General features: G+C 38.2%; 2 protein-coding genes across 2 annotated transcripts in view; one reads left to right on the top strand and one right to left on the bottom strand.

Annotated features, from left to right (window-relative positions):
- Window positions 1–3,068: 3,068 nt before the first annotated feature.
- Window positions 3,069–6,370, bottom strand: LOC124864486 (protein FMC1 homolog). Its single transcript, XM_047359284.1, has 2 exons — window positions 6,170–6,370; window positions 3,069–3,717 (listed from the first exon to the last, which is right to left on the bottom strand). The coding sequence occupies exons 1-2, from the start codon at window positions 6,296–6,298 to the stop codon at window positions 3,514–3,516; spliced, it is 333 nt and encodes a 110-aa protein (XP_047215240.1). The 5' UTR covers window positions 6,299–6,370; the 3' UTR covers window positions 3,069–3,513.
- A 3,406-nt stretch (window positions 6,371–9,776) lies between these two features.
- LOC124863843 (glutamate receptor ionotropic, NMDA 2B-like) overlaps window positions 9,777–20,477 on the top strand; it is a 243,124-nt gene continuing 232,423 nt past the window's right edge. The window contains exons 1-3 of the mRNA XM_047358359.1: window positions 9,777–10,109; window positions 16,604–16,742; window positions 17,151–17,253. Coding sequence (XP_047214315.1) covers window positions 17,227–17,253 — 27 coding nt within the window. The 5' untranslated portion in view covers window positions 9,777–10,109; window positions 16,604–16,742; window positions 17,151–17,226. The remainder of the gene's footprint in view (window positions 10,110–16,603; window positions 16,743–17,150; window positions 17,254–20,477) is intronic.

Below are 20,477 nucleotides of genomic sequence, written 5' to 3'. Positions count from 1 at the left end.
CTGTCCTAGCAGCAAACAGGGGACCCCTACTCAACACACAGGGGTGCTAACCAATCTTTGACAGGCATATGCACAAAAACAATAGAAAACTTGCTCAGGGCACAACTGACAGATAGGTTGTACTAAGGATCCCCCATGTCTAATGACGCCCTTGGCAACTGCCCATGTAGCCCATGTCAAAAACCACCAGTCAGGAAAGAGCACGGTCAAAGGACGGATGAGAAACATTTGGGTACTCCATCTATTTGCAAATGAGGGCTTTTTTGAAAGCAATACAATTTGAGTTTTGAACATACACTTTTAATAATAGAAAAGCAACCTGTGATATACAAGCCCCACATAAAATACCGTTCACAGTGACACAAATCTTTACTTACAATCATAAATGATTCAACGCTCTCCTGAGCAAATCTTTTGGGGTATGCCTGGTCTAATTTTGCACATCTAGAAACTCCCCCCTTTGTAGGGATAAATCATGCTCGTGAGATCTGATGTTCCCAGTGTACATCTGGAAAGTCTTGCCCCAGATTTTCAAATGGATATAAGCCTAGACTTTTGACTGGACCATTCTAATGCATAAATATGTTCTGATCTAAACCATTCATTTGCAGCTCTGGCTGTATCTTTAGGGTTGTTGTCCTGCTGAAAGGGAAACCCCTGCCCCAGTGGAAAGTGTTTGGCAGGCTTATAGATATTTTTCCTTTATTGCCCCGTATTTAGCTTCATACATTTTCCAATCAACTCAAGCCAGCTTGACTGCATCAGACCTAATTCTATAAAAGAAGTTGGTTACAATCATTTTCTTGTTTTTGTACTTTCTTTGCCTTTAAAAGAAAGTGTATATTCACCATAATTTTGCATCAAAGAACAGGTTTTGTATTATCAAAACTTAATGGTGAGAGATTCCAGTGATGAAGGCTTCAGGATGTCCAAGTGTCTCCAGCAAGCAAGTGCCAGGATGGCTCCTGCTGAGGAGTGTGCAACATTAAAGTCTCACCACCAGTGCAGAGCTTACTTACACAGGCAGCAGGAATGCACCTACACACACAGTGAGGTAAAAACTTTTTGACAGTAGTATTATGAAGACAAGCAAAAACATTAATTATGTCCAAGAAAAGCATCGAGGACAGACTGAAATTTCACAGGAGGTACAAACACCTTCGGAGTGGTACAGTTGAATCCTTCTAGTTGTTGGAGATATCTGAGAAAATAATTTGTGTGGAGAAGAAAATGTGAACACCATCATGACTCCTGGTACAATCCACATCAAAATTCTCAATAAGATCAACCTTTTCCAAAACACCAAGCAACTCTCTAAAAACTGGAGATGAGCAGAAACGGTTTCCTTTAAACCAGGAGTATACCTGTTTATTGCAGGTTTCCCTAGAAGGTCAAAGATTCCTTTAAGTTTTGGCTATTTATTAGTGGTAATCTTTTTCTGCTTTTGTGTGGTGCCTAAATTTGACATTTTTATTTTAACGTGTATCTTGTTTCAAATGTAATTTTATTATTGTTCCTTTATTTTCCTGTAAACCATTTTAAACATCTTTGTGTAAGAATTATTCCATACAAATAAACTGACCTGACCTTGCTGGCTACAGATTTCATTTCCTTGATTTTCCCTTAGTTTTTAGAAAATAATTTACATGTGAGCCTAAAATAATGACTTAGGTTTTATTAACTGTTTTCTTTAACCCAAAATATGACATAGCAGAGTGGTGGATTTAGGTTCTGATTTGGGGTTCTTGTACCTTTCTCCAGCGCTGAATGGGAACGAGGTGGAGTACACCCTGGACAATCTATTGAAGGGCAACACAGAGACACAGGACAAACAACAATGAACACATGCATTCATAACCTGAACCCCCACTAAACCTAACATGTAGGTTTTGGACCATGGGACGAACCTACAGAACCCAGAGCCAACATACAAACTACATGCTGAACGGCTCCCCTGCCAGGATTCAGACCCAGAACCCTTTTAGGACATCATTAAATGAATTCAAAGCCTAAATGAATTGAAACAAATAACTTCTTAAATAATACCCAACTTACTTTATGTAAGGAAGGTAATTATGACACTGTGGCCTTACGCTGCTCTAAAATGTGACTTCAGTGCATTTAGACATGACTTACTCAACTTATTTCCTTCTTACAGGATCCAATAAGCATTGTAACGATTACAAACTACAGGTTTTAGACAAGCCTTGTTAAAAATCACACTTTCCCATGACAGAGCAGCCAGTAGAGAATGGCGTAACATCTAGATTTTGAAGAGGAAATAAACCCGTTTCCAGAGCAGAAAGGTGCATGTTGTTAAGATTGATCCAAGCAGCAATGAAAAGAGGGGCAGATTTATGACACGACAAATTGTTATTTAAGACATAATACTGAAATTCTGGACATAGAACTGAATTGGGCAAACCTAAGACCACAAAGCAACCCAGACAATGTTATTATTTCTACATAAAAAGGATGCATCTGCTAATTAAATGTTTCTGAAACGTATGAGATGTTTTTAAGTTTTCCTCAGTAAACCATAGAAACATAGAAAACGTCTACAAAAATGCAAGCACATCCGAGTCACCTGCAGAACCTTTGTCCACACCGCTACACTTACAAGTTTATTTAAAAAGAATTTGGGATGCAGTTAAAAACATTTTACAAAGTTGATACCAAATATTACAAAGGAAAAATGGCATCTTTTGAATAAATTAAATATGCATACTTTACATTTGGCAGCAACAACACAAAAAAAGGTTTGAGGTCATATCCTAAAGTTCAAACACTGGAAACCTCGCTGGAAAGGTATCAGCTTAAAAAGCCAAGTACCGGGGCGTGGTGTAGCGGTAGAGCTCGCCGCCCATATATGGAGTTCTCTCCGCAGCTGTCCCGGGTTTGAGTCCCGACCCCGGAGGCCTCTGCTGCATGTTATTCCACCTCTCTCCACCCCACTTCCTGTCTGCCTACTTTTGAAAAAATAACAGCAAAAAATAAAGACCAATAGTGTCACACCCAAAAAAAAAAATCTAAAAAAAGCAAAATAATGATTAATTAGACAATTAGTAACATAAAGATTGACATTTATTTTAGCCTGTTCATTCATACACATACTTAAACACAGCCAGTTATTCTAACCTTTGCACCAACTGTTCAGGTGATTAACTTGAAATGAGAGACATGCACCAAGTGATGGTATATTCAGTGTTATTGATGAGCTGCTATTAGACATTAACACAACTAAAACAAAGGCTGTATCAACAAGGGTTTGATTTTAGATGAAACTTTTATCAGTTCACATATTTTCCTTCACTTTGAACAATGGTTGCTCAACAGAATGAAGTCAGGTTTCCTCATTCGACAGTGTCACAACCAGCAGACCCTGGTCAACTACATATATGTAGTTTAAATTACGTGAGGCCAGCTGTATGAGACCAGATACAACAGCTATTCACACAGGTAATACCAGGAGAGTTTCAGGATTTTCTCCCACGGACTGACATTCCCATGTCCTCACTTCTCCCAGCCTTTCCCTCCAGGCTGTGTGGGCAGCCTGAGCCCCACTAGGCCGGCCACCTCTTCAGGGCTGCGCTCTCCCTTGCCATGGTAGAGGTTATGCAGGGCCAGGTGGTTCCTGGTGGACACTAGCAAACACAGGTATGTGAGCGATGCGTGGCGCGCCTCCTGTTGGGCTCGGCAGTACCTTTCCCCTGTAACCTGTGACCAGGAAAAAGAATTACAAATGAAGGTCACTTCCGTCACTTTAATCCATGTTTCCTTTTCTTATGAAAACTTTACTTTGACAAGGCCATTCTAACTCATGCTTAGACAACTAAACCATTTCATTGTAGCTCTGGCTGTATGTTTAGGCTTGCTGTTATTTTGCAGCCTCAGGCAAGTTTTCTTCTACGATTGCCCTGTACTTAGCTGCATACATTTTCACTTCCCTGCCCCTGCCAAAGAAAAACATTCCTACAGCATGATGCTGCCACCACCATGTTTACCCATTGGAATGCGGAGTGTTCGTTTTCAGGCAGACAAACCATTTTGCATGTAGGACAAAAAGTTCAATTTTGCTCTCATCTTACGAGAGGACCTTCATCCACATCTTTGCTGTGAGAGACTTATGGATGTCTTTCAATAATGACTCTCTGTAACTCTTCTTCCAGCAAGTTCTCCACCTGAGCTGTGGCTCTCAAGTAGCTCCTCCAGAGTTTCCCTGAGTCTCTTGGCTGCTTCTCTAAATAACCCTCTCCTTGCACTGCTTGTCGGTTTAGGTCAACGGCTGCATCTTGGTAGATTTGCAGTTGTACCTCTTTCTGTTTCCAGATGATAAACAGTGCTTATTAAGATGTTCAAAGCTTGAGATATTATTTTATAATCTAAACCTGTTCTAAACATCTCTAAAACCTTCTCCCTGACCTGCCTGCTGTGTTCCTAGGTCTTCACCATGCTGTTTGTTCACTAATGGTCAATAACAACCCTCTTAGACCTTCTTGGAACAGCTTAAAATAACTATCTCTTATTTTCCTTCAACATAATTATGCACTAGCTTGTGTTGTTCTTTTACATTTAATCCTAAAAAAATACTTTTGATCTTGTTCTAACCTGACAAGATGCAAAGAGGTTCAGTGAATGAACACGTTTGCAAGGAACTGTAAGTGAAAAAGCTCCAGGCCAATAAGGGCAGCACAAAGAAGCAAGACTTTTCTGACCTTCATCCAATATTGCAAGAACAATAGCACTGCGTACAGTCCATATAGAGACTAGAATGTACACAGTAAAGCCTAGAGAGCAATGCACAGTAAGTATAAACACAACTTGACAAGCAAGAGCTCCTTTTAGCTGTTTTGCTTCAGTGATAAGCATTCAGCAATCCTGCTGAGCCATGTTCTCCCAACCATTAATAATGCAAGCTCTAAGCCTATATGGCAAAGAAGACGCTCACTGACAGATTATGGACAATGTTGACTGATTTTTACCAGTCACAAGTGAAATTGGGGAGCAGCAAGAGAAATAGAGCTAAACCGAGAGCTGAGCTATGAGGATGAGCTATGTGGTCTTAAAAATGTAGAGTTAACCACAACAGACCACAGTATTTATGGCAATAGTCACCACATACAGTCAGAGCTCCACAAACAAATACTGCCCTACTAATAAACCTTATGTTTTAGGAAGTAGGCTACTTCAGCTTATAAAATACAATACATAAGTGGTACAATTACTGCTAAACTTCTCACAATAACTGCATTCAAGCATATTGTCAAATATATATACATTTTTATTGTTGCTCTCATTGAGCAAACATTGGACAAATTGGCAAAAGTAATAATCCAAACCATACCATCTGCTTAGGTGTTTTGGGAAATCAATTACTCATACTTATCACAATTAATCTTTATTAATTGATCATTTTTTGATAACAATAAACACTAAAACTGCCCACCTCAAGGCAAAACCAGAAACATTTCTAGGTGGAGAAATGGGCTAACATTTCCTCTGCATGCCTGATATTATATACATCCTATTATTACATCACACTATGATAATTATAACATTTATATATAACAAGCAGTTAATCACATAGCTTATAAATATAATGGTAAACTACTATTTAATATAAGCTTTTAAATTACTGTTTTATATACAGTTAAAATGGAGGTAAAAAAAAAAGAGGTATCTACTTTTTACTGCGGATGAAGACTTAGCTAGAGTTTTACATGACATAAAATGCATAAAAGTCCTGAGCTTTTTACTGCATTTGATTTTTCCGGTTTATTTATTGCTAACGCAGGTATCTATAGAAAATTGTGAAAACTGATTTAATTAGCAAATAACCATTTCAGAAGGTTGCACCGCGGTTAATGTTCGCATTTATAAAGTTAATTCAACGATGAGCTATCCCGAAGGCTAATGTTAGCACGCCCTTCACCACTAATACTAACCTTGTCTTTTTTTAAAGATTTTACTGTTTGGCAACAACCTGTGAGTGTCAGGGTCTGTATTCCTTCTAAAGCCACGACACTTGTAAACGTTTCAACATGAAATAATTAACTAATTTAACCACTAACATATGCCTAATGCGACCTATTATGAGTCTGAAGGATACGTTCAGTCCGAGTAGCAACTTAGCTAACATTAGCCTTTGCTAATTTGGGGCTAAACTCACCTTATTCTTGCGAAATTGATCTAAAACATAGTTGTAAGCCAGCGACTGTTTGTAACTCGGTCCTTGAATGGCACGTAACTCTTTTAATATTTCTCTACAGATTCTCAGAGGAGATGACAGCGACGCCATCTCTCCACGATGTACTTATTTCAAGCAACACATCAAGGCAGCCCAATCAAACTCAGCACTGTCATTCTGCAAACAAACCACAAGGTGGCGGCATTTCACACATAATAACTAGGATGACAGTTTGGCTTCTTCAACAGGTCTGTGGCTTCAGTCAGGAGGGCCAAGATTATTTCGACTAATTAACCCAACGTACGTAAACAACCTTTTATTTTATTTATTTATTTATTTATTTGATTTTTATATATTTATATTTTACATTTCTTCACCGAGAGCGAAGTGGAACCATGAGCACAAACTCGGCGATTTAAGCTGATTCAGATTCTTATGCTTTTTTTGACCTGTGGGGGAGGAGCCTCCATGCAGAAAGGCCGCAGCAGGGATTCAAACCAGAGACCTTCTTGCTGCAAGGCAGCAGTGCTAACAACCGCTACATTGTACAACCTCTCAAAACTGAGAGAATAAATAAATTAATAATCATAAACACAATATAAAGAATAACACATTTAACAAATAACAGATAACAAAATTCTTAATAAATAAACCAATAAATAAATAAATGTGAAAAAAGTCCAAATGCAACAAAACATAATAGTGTCAAACAGCATAGACCACTTTAATCTTTTTTCCAGTTCTGTAAGTTATTCACATTTATTATTATTTTTTACAGATTCATTAAGTTTTTTTCATATTTTGTTTTTCAGATATACATTAAGCTGAGCAACTCTACTAAACAATATCTGCCAGCAGGAGGGTGCTTACAGCTATTATAGATTGATTAGGGGTTATAATCTGCCATATTTCATAAAGGTTCACTGGCCAAATGGAGATCAGAACTAAAACAAATGGAAGTATTGTTTAAGTTTATGTAAATACTAAAATTTGTTATTTAAAAATAAATAAACTGATATGCAATGGTTTTTGTAAAAAAAAAAAAAAACTTTAAAATCCAAAGAGCCATTTTTGCTCCCAGTCCATCTAAATAAAACAAATTTAGAGCTGCAAATTACCTTTATAAAAAAAAATGAAATTTTTAATGGATATTTACTATTACATTTTTTGTCATTTTTAAAGAGTCACCACTTTATTTCTATTTTTAGCTATTAAAATATAGAAAAACATAAAACCTTAGGATACATAAAAGCATAAGATACATTTCTTTCTGTGGGATGTTGATATTTGTGGAAAATTATGAAAAATAAGCTGGTTGTGGATTTTTTTTCATAAAAAAAAAGTGGTAAAACCTGCATTTGTTATTATATCTATACTTAAAAACATTAGTTTTAGTCAAAGTTGTATACAGCCGTGGTGGAAGGTCCAAAGAACCACTTTGGGCTCTAGAGCCGCAGGTTGCAGACACCTGGTTTAAAGGTATGAAATGACAAAACTGCAACATGTGGGTACAAAACGGAGGTATGGATTGGTAAATAGAAAAATAGTCTGGGAGCAAAAAAAAATTATACAGGTATAAATAAATAAATAAATAAATAAATATTAATCCAAGCTACAAAAAATTAAAAACAGTGAGGTCAGTGGGGTTGGGTTAGCTAATTTGTAGTGGTATGCCATTGCCTCCCCTTTCCCATCCTTGGTGGCACCACTGCTCTGCATCTTGGACTAAGCCTGTTGCACAACAGGCAGCCTTGTGGTTTGCAATGTGTGCAATGTTACATGATCGTCTGGTTCATATAATGTCAGAAACTGAAAGAAAAAGAAAACACAGAACCTCCAGCAATGATCTTTTGAGAGCCACCACTAGAGTGGAGAGGAATTTATCGCCATAGCAACACTGAGTTTAGCTGAGGGCAAAATGCACACGAGATAATCAGTTTGTTTTCACAGCAACGCAGATCTGAACCAGAAGTTCTTTAATGCATCTGAGTTTAACATGGCGCAAAATGGATTGCCTGGAACCCTAAATAACAGAGTATCGTTTAACAGAGAGGGAGGAAAGTACAGCCTAAAGTTAAGTAATCATACAAGACCTTTCAAAAGTATTGATACTCCTTGAACTTTTTCTACATTTTGTTACATTACAATGTCAAACATCAATGTATTTTATTGGGATTTTATTGGACAAACCAACAGAAAGTAGTGGATAATTGTAATGTGGAAGGAAATTGATCATGTTTTTTTTTATTTTTTATAATGAAACACAATCTGAAAAGTGTGGCCTGCATTTGTCTTCAGCAATAATATGAAAATACTTTGCAGATCATGCTCCACTGCAATTACAGCTACAAGCCAGCTTTGACTGGGCCATATTAGCACATGAATATGCTTTCTGGTTGAACGTTTAGAATCATTGTGCTGTTGAAAGATGAAACTTCATCCCAGTTTTAAGTCGTCTGCAGCATCTAACAGGTTTTCTACCCGGATTGTCCTGTTTTAGCTCCTTCCATCTCCCTGTCAACTCTGAGCAGCTTACCTGCCCCTACTGAACAAAAGCATGGTTTCATGGTGGAGAGTCCAAATGCACAAAACACTTCAGATTTGTATTTGTTAACATTTTTGAAAATCAAATTTTTCTTCCTCTTCACAATTAAGCAATATGTTGTCTGTCACATAAAACAATAAAACACATAGAAGTTAGTTGAAACGTGACAAAATGTGAGAAAATGTGTGAACACTTTTGCTAAGCACTGTAAATATTTTCTCAACCAGTGATTCCAGTGCACAGAACTTGTGTATTGATGATTGACTCTAGGGGGAGCCAGTCTCTTATTAGTTTCACACCGGTTTGGTTCCTCTACATTTATTGGAAAGCCCCCTCTACTCTTCTACCTTCCCCATATCACTCTCTCTCTCTTACACACACTCTTTCAATGAATAATAATGCAGCGAGTGGGCCCACCTCCCTTCCTACCATCTTTTTGCAGGGATGGGCGGGAGAGGGGGAGACAGAGCAATTCCAGCTCAGTATCTTTCCTCATGAGGTAGGCTGTGCTTGACTAGCAGCAGCAGCATCAGCCCCCTCCCTCCCCCCCCCCCCCAAATGATGCCTTTTTTTTTCTTTTTTTTGTCTCACACTGAGCAATATAGGTAACACCGTCCGTTGCCACTGCAACATGTCTAGCCTGTGTGTGGGGAGTGTGGTGTCTGAGCAGAGTTAGGAGGAAAAGCGGAGAGGACATCTGTGCCTGGTTTCTGTCATCTGGATGGGAAGTGCTTTTTGACAGGAGAGAGAGAAGAAAGCAGAAAGCAGCCGAGGAAGGGGAACAACTGGCATCAGCCAATACCCCCTTCCACTCACAGACTGGAGACAACGGAGGCCACTGGAGTATTTGCTTTTATCTTTCGTTTTTTGTTCTTTTTTTTCCTCATTGCGCTGCTGGGAGGTGCTTTGCCTTTTCATTTGCTCGCTCTTTCGGTCCTCTGCCTCCTCATCTATTTTGCCATTTACCTGGTCAACAATTTCTTCTATTTATGAGCCAGACAAGGAGGGAGAGAGAGAAAGAAGCAGAAAGAGAGAGAAAAGGAGAAAGAGACAGAGGAGGGGGATTTTTTTCCCCCTCTTTATCCTCTTTTATCCCCTCCATCCATTCTTTCGTCCCTTTCCATTGCTTTCCTTCCCCGTGCAGCCCACGCTCCATCCTCTCTCCCTCACCCCCACCCCCTCCACCCGTAACTTTGGCTGCTTTTTTTGACTCCACCTGTCGTTTCATTTATTTCTTTTATGGAGCTCTAATAGAGTCATTTTAATTGGCTTTCTTTGTCTTTTCTATTTATGCCTTTTCCACTTTTATACCTATTTCCCCCCTTCTTTTTTTCCCCTAATGCATCTTATCTGGCTGATCCTTAACTCTGACCATAGGTAGGTCTGATTAGTGTTTAGTGTCTGTCTTTGTTTTCTTTCTGTGTGTGTGAGGCGTTTGTGTTTGTAGCACACCTTGACATGACACACACACACACACACACACACACACACACAAACACAGATTTGGCAATGCTTTGGTATCTCCATGGCTCTCCTCCCATCCCGCTCTCAGCTGATTCCTGCCTCATGCCCTCCTTATGTCACTCTTCCTTCTTTCATCCTTGTTTTCTGACTTGATTTCTGTGTTTTTTTCCTCCTCAAGTGACTCATCGAGCGAACACCTTCTCCAGCCATCATCACGGACCTGAAATGTTTGACTGCCTTGTCATAGTTAAAAGTGTGTTGTGTCCATTAAAACGGCTTCATCACGTCTACATGTTTGTTCCTTTGGTTTTCCCGTCTCACACATGCAGACACACACCACAAAACTTCCTCATCTGCTGAAAAGCTCCAGTTTTACAGCGTTACGTTTGATCAGGTGAAGGTCAGACTGAGCAGGAAGGGCCCGTTTCACTCGGTTGCTTCAAAGCCCGTTCTGCTGGCGTGTCATCTGTGTTTGTACAGTCCTCTGCCTCCGTTTTCGATGCCCTCTTTTCCTCTCTCCTCCCCTCTGCCTCCTCCCTCTCTCTCCCTCTTTCTGTCTCGTATCGTTTCCAAACTGACTCCCAGTCCTGCAGACAGACATACACAAGCACCTAAAGATTATGGACTAGGATAAAAAGATGGCTTTTTAAAAAACAATCCTGAAGGAGTTTTTATCCCTCATTTCTTTCCCTTTTTTTTGGCTTCACACTCACCTACTTTAATAATATCTCACCATTTGTGTTTTCTCTCCTCCTTTGCTTCCATCCAGTGAACTTTTACAGACTGATCCCACTCATTGATTTATTGTTCCTTTTAAAATTTTTCTTCGCAGTGCAAGAAGAATTGCCGTACATCATGAAGGAATATTTTGCAATTTGATTTTGTGATTTTGCAATTCTTTAAACTTTACAATTTTAATCCCAAAAAAAGAGAGCTGAATATTTTTTAAATGCAAGGTAACTGAACAGTCTGGAGTATAGTGTGTACGACATAGCAAAAGCACAGAAATATACACACCAATAGCAAAAAAGTGGAGAAAATCACATAAGTCATCTTCATCTTCAATTTCTTTTGATTTTTAAATATTTTCATTCTGTTTCCGAAGGAGATTTAAAACCGAATGAAGACGACGGAAACGTGGGACTCTGGATTTAGATGTTTTCCTGTGGAATTACCCTTTAAGATCCTGGATTAGATTTTGAATGATGCAAAAAATATTAAACAGTAAAACAAAGAAAATGTTTTAAGATTCTGGACTTTTATTTATTTTATTTTATTTTTCGCATTTTGTTAAAGGACCGAAGCTGATCCGCCTTTTGGCTTTTAAATCTTAACTGGATTTCACAACTGCGGATTAAAGACTCGAGCAACGTCTTTGTCAGTCGGCCTTGATTTTAATTTCTCCATCCTACAAAAACTCAGCACATTTAATATATTTCATTGTTTAGAATTCAGGAGGTGAGTATAATTCCTTGGATCCACACATGCTATTGCTGTTTTGGATATATATGTATATATATATATATATATATATATATATATATATATATATGTATGTGTGTGTGTGCATGTGTGGGTCTACAGACCTGTCACAGACTAATTGCTTAATGCTGGTGGATTATTGACATCATTAATAGCCCGCGCATTTACCTCCTCTCATCTTTTTTCATTTTCTCTCCCCCAATTCTGTCTTTCATTCTCCTCTTTTAGTTATGAGAACTCCAATTAAAGAATACAATGGATTGTCTAGATATGTAAAAAAATTATTTTAAATGTCAAAACACTTTGTGTCTCAAACCCCAGCTGTGTAGAGCCACTTGTTCTGGACAAGAAGAAAAGAAATAAGGACTGTAACTCAGTGCAGGAAGGATGTACTTCTAGATCAATAAAGTAATCTACATAAAGGAAAAAGAGTACACTTTTCTTTTCTCAGAACAATTTTCCTTATCTGACGTTATTCCAGCAAAACCCAGATTGCTTTAACTGTAGGGGCGTGATAATGATGTAGCTCCAGAATCAAATTCTAATAAATCTGCAACACAACGCACATTCAAACCCATTCTATTCATCTCTCTCTCCCATCACAGGCACACACGGACCCCATTGTCCATCTATCTACCACAAGTGCAGTGGTGTTTGACCCTGTTTCTCTGACTAACTTTCCAATCATTTGTCTGATAACGTGTTTTGAATCTACACCACAGGTGTGTGTGTGTGTGTGTGTGTGTGTGTATGTGGCGTCACACCTGTAAAACCCGCTTGGGTTGTGCTCTCATAAACTCAGGGTCTATTACGCATTCTGCTAGTTGCTCTCTGGCACACATGTGACCCTCCGTAGCCTTTACACAGATGGTTGCTTAAGCTCAGGTAGTCTGTCAAAGCTGTCACCTCCGCTGCCTCGCTGCAAAACGGGCGTCTCGCGTGCAAGCTCTGCCCCTGACACATGGCTCGCTGCTCTAATGATTACAGAAACTGTCTGTGGTAGTCTTTCATGCTCAAGCATAATGTTTGTTGTGCTGTCTTGAAAATATGCAGTGGAGCTCGACAGAGTCAAAATGGAAGTTGATGTGGATAGCTGGAAAAAGGCATTTCACACACCTGGCTTTACCGATTTCCACCAGTATGCATGAAGTATGCAGACATACATAGAGTTATAGAGATGATTTGTTTGTCATCTTGGGATGTGCTTTTTCTCATACTGTGAATTGTAATCATGGTCCTTTATGTTGCAAATCAGAACATTTATAATTTATCTCAATCTAGCTGCCAGGAGTAGATGTTTTCCCCAGTTTGGGGAAGTGTTGCCAAAAATTCGACTGAACAATAAATTGATGGTGTTTGAAAAACTAGAATGTACCTCTAGGAATTTTCAGCATTTAACACAGTTTGATTCCCAAAAATACCTGCTGAATGGTTCTAATCACAGATCAGAAGGATAGTTCAGAATGTTTACTAGTATCTTCATCTATTTGAAATTCAGGTTAGCTTTTGTCCCAGACGCTAAAACTAACACCTAGTCCAACAGGGGAAAAGACTAAAATAGTCATTATACATTTGTAAAAGCAAGCTCCAACCTCAGAGATTTAGACAAGTGCTACTTTATAGATTTTTACTCTACATTACTTTACTATCAAATAGTTGCACTAATCAGAAGTGCAAAATATTCCATTCTCAGCGCATGTTTTACAGGGAAGATCACTGGTGATGTGCTGCCTCCTACCTCTGTTTCCTGTGTAAGTAACCATCCAAAGCAAATGTCATAACAGCTAAAAAGGTTCATAAAATGGTGTTCACATAAACTCTTATGAAGTTTGAGATTGGGCTTTTGTAAGGTGGTAGCTATCAGCTAGCTAAAAGCTAGCCTAAGAGGGGCTAGGTTTAGTGTCCGGGGCTGTCCTGTAGTAGAACCCTCTTAGCAATCCAATTCTTCGCACCAGATTAGTTTTATTCCCAGATCAAGGGACAACACCCTGTCCCCTTCAGCAATAACTTGGCCAAATCTATAAAAGTGACCAATGTTCTTAGAAATAAAGCTACAATGTTAGTTTTGGGATTTTTTTCCCCCTTAGTTTTCAATTAATATCTGCATAGAATTTCCTTATTTGAATGGAATTAGTGGTATGTGAACATAGGATTTTCGCTACAATTTTTTGTCATTAGTGCGCAAAATATTTATTTTTATTTTTTGTAAATTCTCTGAAACGTTGTTAAAAAATGTATTCACTTGCTGTAAATGTTTGATCCATTTCTTGTTGTTTCTTGTTCTATAACCAAAAATGGAAATAGATATGTGTTTTTTAAAGTTAACCATAAGCAAACATCTCTTTAGACTTTTCTTGTAAAGCTTGATAAGATATGTTTTTTGGACGGGTTGTGTAGGCTTTGCTGAGACCATTTTTATTTAATAGGAGTGAACCCTTTTAATTGCAAAGGTTGCTGACCTCTGTTCCAGATACTAAAGCCACAGCTAGTTAGTGAGGGAGTGAGACCAAAGTACACTTCTATCTTTTAAAAAAAAAATCCAACCCCAAAAATGTCAAAGCTATTCATGCAAACCCTATTTGATTGATTTTTACACTACATTAACTTTTTATTAGGTAGTTACTTTGGCAGAAAAGTTTAATGGAAGCACCTCCTAGCTTCCTATCAAGTGCAAATGATCAGGAACCTTTCTGTGAATAAGTGTCCGATTCCAAGTTTAAAGGCTCTGAGGCAAAGTTTGCAAAAACTGCAACAACTTTGTTAAAATTGAAGTTTGTTACGATGAGAGAGGTCCCCTTTGGTTTTGGCTCCATTTAAACTAGCTAAATGTTAGCTAGCTAGCGTCACCATCTGGGACAAAAACTAATCAAAATTTACATAAAATGAAGATGCAATCAAAGTTCTTGACTTGCAGGCAAAATATGAACTGCTTATAATCCTTTATCTTGAAAATTCTAAACTCTCCCTTTAAGACATTTTATATGCACCTCGTTTGCAGTAATCATTGATTAACAGGATAGTGAGAAGACAGCAGGTGCTAAGGAGATTCATAATCCTATCCCCTCTTCCTACTGATTTTCTCTCTGTCTTTCAGCTGCTTAATGAGACAACAAAGCAACTCTTGTTTGTGGCGCTCAGCTCCGCACCCGCCTCGATAGAGCGAGAAGTAACCCCTCTATTAGGTGTTTTGTATTCCGCTGACTTCCACTCTGTGCCATCTAGGGATCACAGAATCCTAATTCACTGCTTCTGACGTTGAGCATCAGAACCGTCGGCGTAGAGCAAGCCTAACCCAACAAGCAAAACCCAACACCTCAGATTCACTTTATGTGCGGCGCTGCAAGACAATCCCATCCATCATCTTGTTCTAAATGAGAGGATCAGTCCATAGAGCTCCATCTGAAGCTCATAACAGGGCCGCTTGCGTCTCAGTCCGACTCAAAAAAAGTACATCCGGATTTTATTGGCTGTATATTCACTTCAAGAGAGCAGAATATGGGTCATGATCTGATATAAAAAGGCTATTCAATAATTCATTGAAACTGATTAAGAGGACTCGTATCGACAGAGATGCTGTCCATGAGAAGTGATGTACGCCGAGTGCACAGAAATGCATTTAGGCCTCTTTACAAGTTTAGAACCGAGCTAAGAACAAAGGTTCAACAAATGCCTCTGAACTTCAAGCGAGCACGGCACAACATTTTGTTTTAATACGCTTTAAAACCACTGTTGAATTTTCCTTGTTCATTATTTTTGGGTTTATTAGTGATCATGTGCATTTTGTCTCAGTTGTGTGAGGCCCATCAATCTATTAAATATGAAACAAACAATCTGTTACCCCGCAAAGACTTGTTCATTATTTATTAACCTTAATCATTTATTCACCTAAAGTATGGCTCAAACTTGCCTCTTAGATTTAGACGTTATTGTTTGGACTCTTGTTCCTCAAATAGTAGATCAGCTTTGTTAGATTTTCTTCCTAACCTGTACTGCCTTTTGGAGATGGTGATTTAAAATGTCTTATAAGTTTGTTTTTCTTTAGATAACAACAATGTAGGAAGAGTTCTGAAACCAGAAATTTAAACTACAAAGTTTAAACTTCAAAACGTCATTCTTCTGAATACATTATGGATATTGTAGCACAAAATATTTTCCTAGTTGTGTTTTATTATCTTTTTTTTCCACAAAGCGTGAAACAGCACAACGTTGAAGCTTTCTCTCAATTCAATATTGAGGAAAAGGGCTATTTTCAATTAGTTTTTGTTTGTATTTTGGCCAAACTTAAATCAGGTAACACCAGCAAAATTTAAAAAAATGTGGATAAGGTTATTCTAGATTAAATACAGATTGTTTTTAATCACAGTTTGTGATCAGTGATATTTTCATGCTCTAAAATAATTAAATAGGAATTTCAGGTACTTTTTAGTATCTAATCTGAATCCAGTTCAAGAATCTTTGGGCCACTAAAAAAACCCAAAGGTGAAACAACGTATTGAGCAAAATATTTAATGGGTTGCAGTTAGCAAAAATGAGCAGTGAGTTGGACAAAAACAGAGCTAATGGTCAAGATCTAAACATAAAAATGCCATTATTTTTATGAAATTCAGATTTTTGTCAGCAGACAATCAAAAAAGAAATGCAGTCTGGAAATGGAAATACTTTTCCATTTTTAAATTTTGTTTTTCCACAAATTTCCAGATATGGAAAAAGACAAAACTACACTCTGAACTTTTCAAGACAAAACTGCGTAGGAACCCATTGTATGTTTTAATCTGCCCCCACTAATTAACCTGATTTATTAATTCTAAGGGGAGCAGGTCGGAGATTGCACACCATGCCAATGCACATTGTGGCTTTATTAGAGTCTTAAATGAGTGCGACCTGCCTCTAACCCTCTGTCTTCCTTGTTCCCTTTGCAATAACAGAGTGGCTGACGTAAGAAAGACAAGATTCTCCAAGCATCTTTACTGAGGAGGAGAAGTGACGGTGCTCCAGTGGAGTGCAATTACAAAAAGATCGATGCTTTGCCCTGTTCATTGTCTGAGGAGTTTTCCTAAAACGGCTGTAAGTTCTTAATTACTAGCTCGCTGTTTACAATCAAAACTATAAAAATATTGGATTTGGAGAAAAATGGCTTAAAAATAGATGAATGAAACAGCGGTGCATCATTTTTAAACTGACTGATCCTTGAGCATCTGAACTTGCTTCATGAAAACACGATTTTGATGACGCAAAAGCTGGTTAAAGCAAACAATATAAAATGCAGAATACAAAAGAAAATGGGCTGTAGCATTTATTTTAAAACCATAGTCATTACATTTAAAAAACAAACTTTAACAAAAGAAGCTGCATTGCTTTTATTCAGTCTCTGTGATTAAGCAAAAATCTATAAATCGGAATGTTTCTAAAATCCAGAAGCTGCTTCCTATTAATATTCATTTTGTCCTTTTGTTCATGTTGATTTTCCTTCAGGATCCCTCAGTCTGAGGCTATGAAAGGGAGTGAGGAGTCCCAGGCTGCACCACCATGCTACTTCTGAGAAGCTGGGATGAGACTTTGGCTGGCAAAACACGAGGTAGGACAATCTTGATGCATAGGGGTTTCTTTCCACCGTTGTCTCGTCCCCATAGAGACCCACAATAACAACCCATCTTATCTCAGCTGCGTGTTTGTGCGTCTGCAACTTCCCAGCTCTATGTGCCTTTCTTTAAGCTTGGTGATGGATGTCCTGAAACTCCTGAGAGTCTTTGTTGCTTTGTATCTCACGGTAGGTTTGCTTGAGGGTCAGAATAATGTTTCAAGGTGGACCCTGCAGACAAATAGTTTAATCCTTGGTTTGTAAGCATGGCGCGCGCTTTGATCAATGACACGCATCAGTGCGCGGACGTTTGGCCAGACCCAGGCCAAATCAACTGTTGGCCTCATTTCTCATAGCTCTACATGCATTGATCAGGCAATTAAAGGATTTGTTGGATGTGATTTTGTGGTCAAAGTGTGGGAGTATTTGGACAGGAACTCATAATAGATATGTTCATGCAGTGAGTGTGTACAGTGTCTTGCAAAAGTAGTCATTCCCCTGGAACATTTCTGCATTTTGTCATGTTGCAACCACAAACTTCAATGTATTGTACCAGGATTTTTGTGGTAGACCAGCATTAAGTAGAAAGGCAACAATTTATGGTTTAGAATGTATTTTACCAATCAATACCTAAAAAGTGTGGCGTGCTTCTGTATTTGGGCAATTTGAGTCAATCCTTTGAATAACCACCTTTTACTACGATTACAGCTGCAAGTTATTTGAACTTTTTCTTTAGCGTCGCACATCTATACACTAAAATTCTTGCCAATTGTCTTTGTCAAATAGCTTAAGCTCAGCCAAATTTACTGAACATCAGATTCCAAGTTGTGCCACAGATTCTCATTGGGATTGATTGAGTGTTCTTGTAACACACATACTTTGATGTAAACATCCCATTGCAGCTTTGGTTGCATGTTTAGAGTTGGTGTCCGTCTTAAAGGTGAACCTCCAACCCTAACCCTTAGTCTTTTGCTCCCTCTAACAGGTTTTCTTTTAGGATTGTTGTGTCTTTAGCTCCATCCATCTTCCCATCAATTCTGAACAGGGACAGGGAACCCTGTTAAAGAAAAACATTCCCATAGCATGATGCTGCCACCACCATGTTGCGTTGTATGAATGATGTGTTCAGGTTGATGTGCAGTGTTACTTTTCCATCACACCAAAGCGTTCTGCATGTGGACCACGATGTTTCGTTTTTTGATCTCATCTAACCAAAGCACCTTTTTCCCCAAATAATTTGCTGTGTTCCCATACATGGCTCATGGCAAATGCTACACTGGACATCTTGAGGGTTTCTTTTTAATTTCCACTCTTATATCGATGAAATGAATCACTGGTGGACTCTATTTACTTACTTGATGACTCCTGAAGGCAGTTGAAATTCATTTAGGGGTATCAGAGAAAAGCGGAATCATTATAAATACACGCCACACTTTTCAGATTTTTATTTACCAAAAAAAAGTAAAACCAAGTAAATTAAAAAACAAGTAACACTTTCATTTCACTTTGAAGTTGAACACTACTATGTGCTGGCCTGCCACTAAGATGTATTAAAGTTTCTAGATCTAGCGTGACAAAAGTGTGGAAACATTCAAGGGACTGTGAAAACAGGGAGACTGTATGTTTTGTATGATAAGATAAAAGAAGACATCATTTTCACTATATATATATATATATATATATGTATGTATAATTGTAAGGGCAAATACACTTGCCACAAGTGCTTATAAGAGGTCATTATCAAATTGGTTCCATTTTATTTTTCCTTCTATTGTTTTGCAGTACCAAGCTTTATTAAACACTCCATTTAAGATGTTCGCTGAGTACTTATTTAACACCCTGTACCTTTTCTAACTCAGTCCACCCTCCTTCTCCCTTCTCACACACTATTAATCATCTGTGACAGTGAAGAGGCATGAGTCTTGTTGCAAAGGTGCAGGAAGAAATGAATTTTCTTTTGTTTTTTTGTAAGAGATGGGAGCCAGCGATTGTGGTGAGAGCAGGAACTTGGAGTGGTTGCGGGGATAATGGAGTATGCAGGCAGCGTGTGAGAGAGTGCGCCGGAAAGCAGTGCCAGGCGCAGTTTCACCCATTACTTTAAGTAGCTGCCTCGGCCAGCGGTGGAGCGATGGAGCAGCTTTGTAATGAAGTGCCTCGGCATCGGTCCTCTGTCATTAGCTGAAAGTCACACAGCAGCTTCAGCTGGTGCTGACGTGGCGCTTTTCCTACTAGGGGCTTACATCAGAAAACCTTACCATTTAGATGTTGTATCTCATCTATACCATACCATTTGGTTTTGCAATAAAAAAAAGGTTCACATTTATCATTACAGATTATTAATTTTCTTCTTATTGTTTGGAGTGTTTCATAAAGCCAGCAGATAAAAGGTATATAAAAAAGATAGGCTGAAATAAATAAGAACACATTAAAATAATAACGTTTTTTTCTCCAACCTTTGTGTACCTGAGCTTGATAGGATCCCGGCCCTCCCATTATATCAGCACAGACCAGTGCCAATAATTAACTGCAGTTCTTCAGACTCTGGGAAGCCATATCGCCTGTCATAGATAATAAACTGGTAAAATATACTGAGCCTGCGATCTTTGATGAGTGAAAAATATGTTGTTGTTGTTTTTTTTCTCAGGGTCGCCCTTCCTCTCTCTGCTGATGCATAGACATTTATTACTCTACATTTATTTTAAGAGAATCATAGTTATTTATTTCTCTTTCTTTTCATGTTTTCAGCAATAAAAAGGGATTTGTACTTTTTTTTAAATTAAAAGATTATTCTTAAATTGGAGTCCTGGAAAAATATCAGGAAATCAAGAGGACCTGGATGGAGAAAAAGACAGCAAAGAGAAGAGAAAAGATAAATTTGATAATTAATAGTACACAAAGAGGAGAGTTTGGCATCTATCTGTCTTTGCATCACATATTGGTACATTTGTCAGATTAATACCATTAAAAGAAGGCAAAAATACACACATGCACATAAATTGTTTTATTGACTCAGCAAAATAAATTGAATCTTATCTTATCTTATGAAAAAAAACAGTCTGAAAATAAAGTTTCTAAAGTTAATAAAAAGACAACAACTAAGGTGCACATAGTTGAGCCCAAAATTATTCATACACCTGGCAGATTTAGGTTTGAAGTCATTCAACCAAAAGGTTTGTTTCTGACAGTCATCTCTTGAAAATTACCATGATAGGGGTTACCAT

Source organism: Girardinichthys multiradiatus, chromosome Y, assembly GCF_021462225.1.
Source record: "Girardinichthys multiradiatus isolate DD_20200921_A chromosome Y, DD_fGirMul_XY1, whole genome shotgun sequence".
Classification (NCBI taxonomy): domain Eukaryota; kingdom Metazoa; phylum Chordata; class Actinopteri; order Cyprinodontiformes; family Goodeidae; genus Girardinichthys; species Girardinichthys multiradiatus.
The sequence above is the reverse complement of the archived record's forward strand: the minus strand, read 5'-3'. Positions and strand labels throughout refer to the sequence as shown.

Coding starts and splice junctions, on each gene's coding strand:
- LOC124864486 (XM_047359284.1), bottom strand. CDS start 6,298: ATGGCGTCGCTGTCATCTCCTCTGAGAATCTGTAGAGAAATATTAAAA. Junction 3,718..6,169: donor ATCAATTTCGCAAGAATAAG/GTGAGTTTAGCC, acceptor TCCTGGTCACAG/GTTACAGGGGAAAGGTACTG.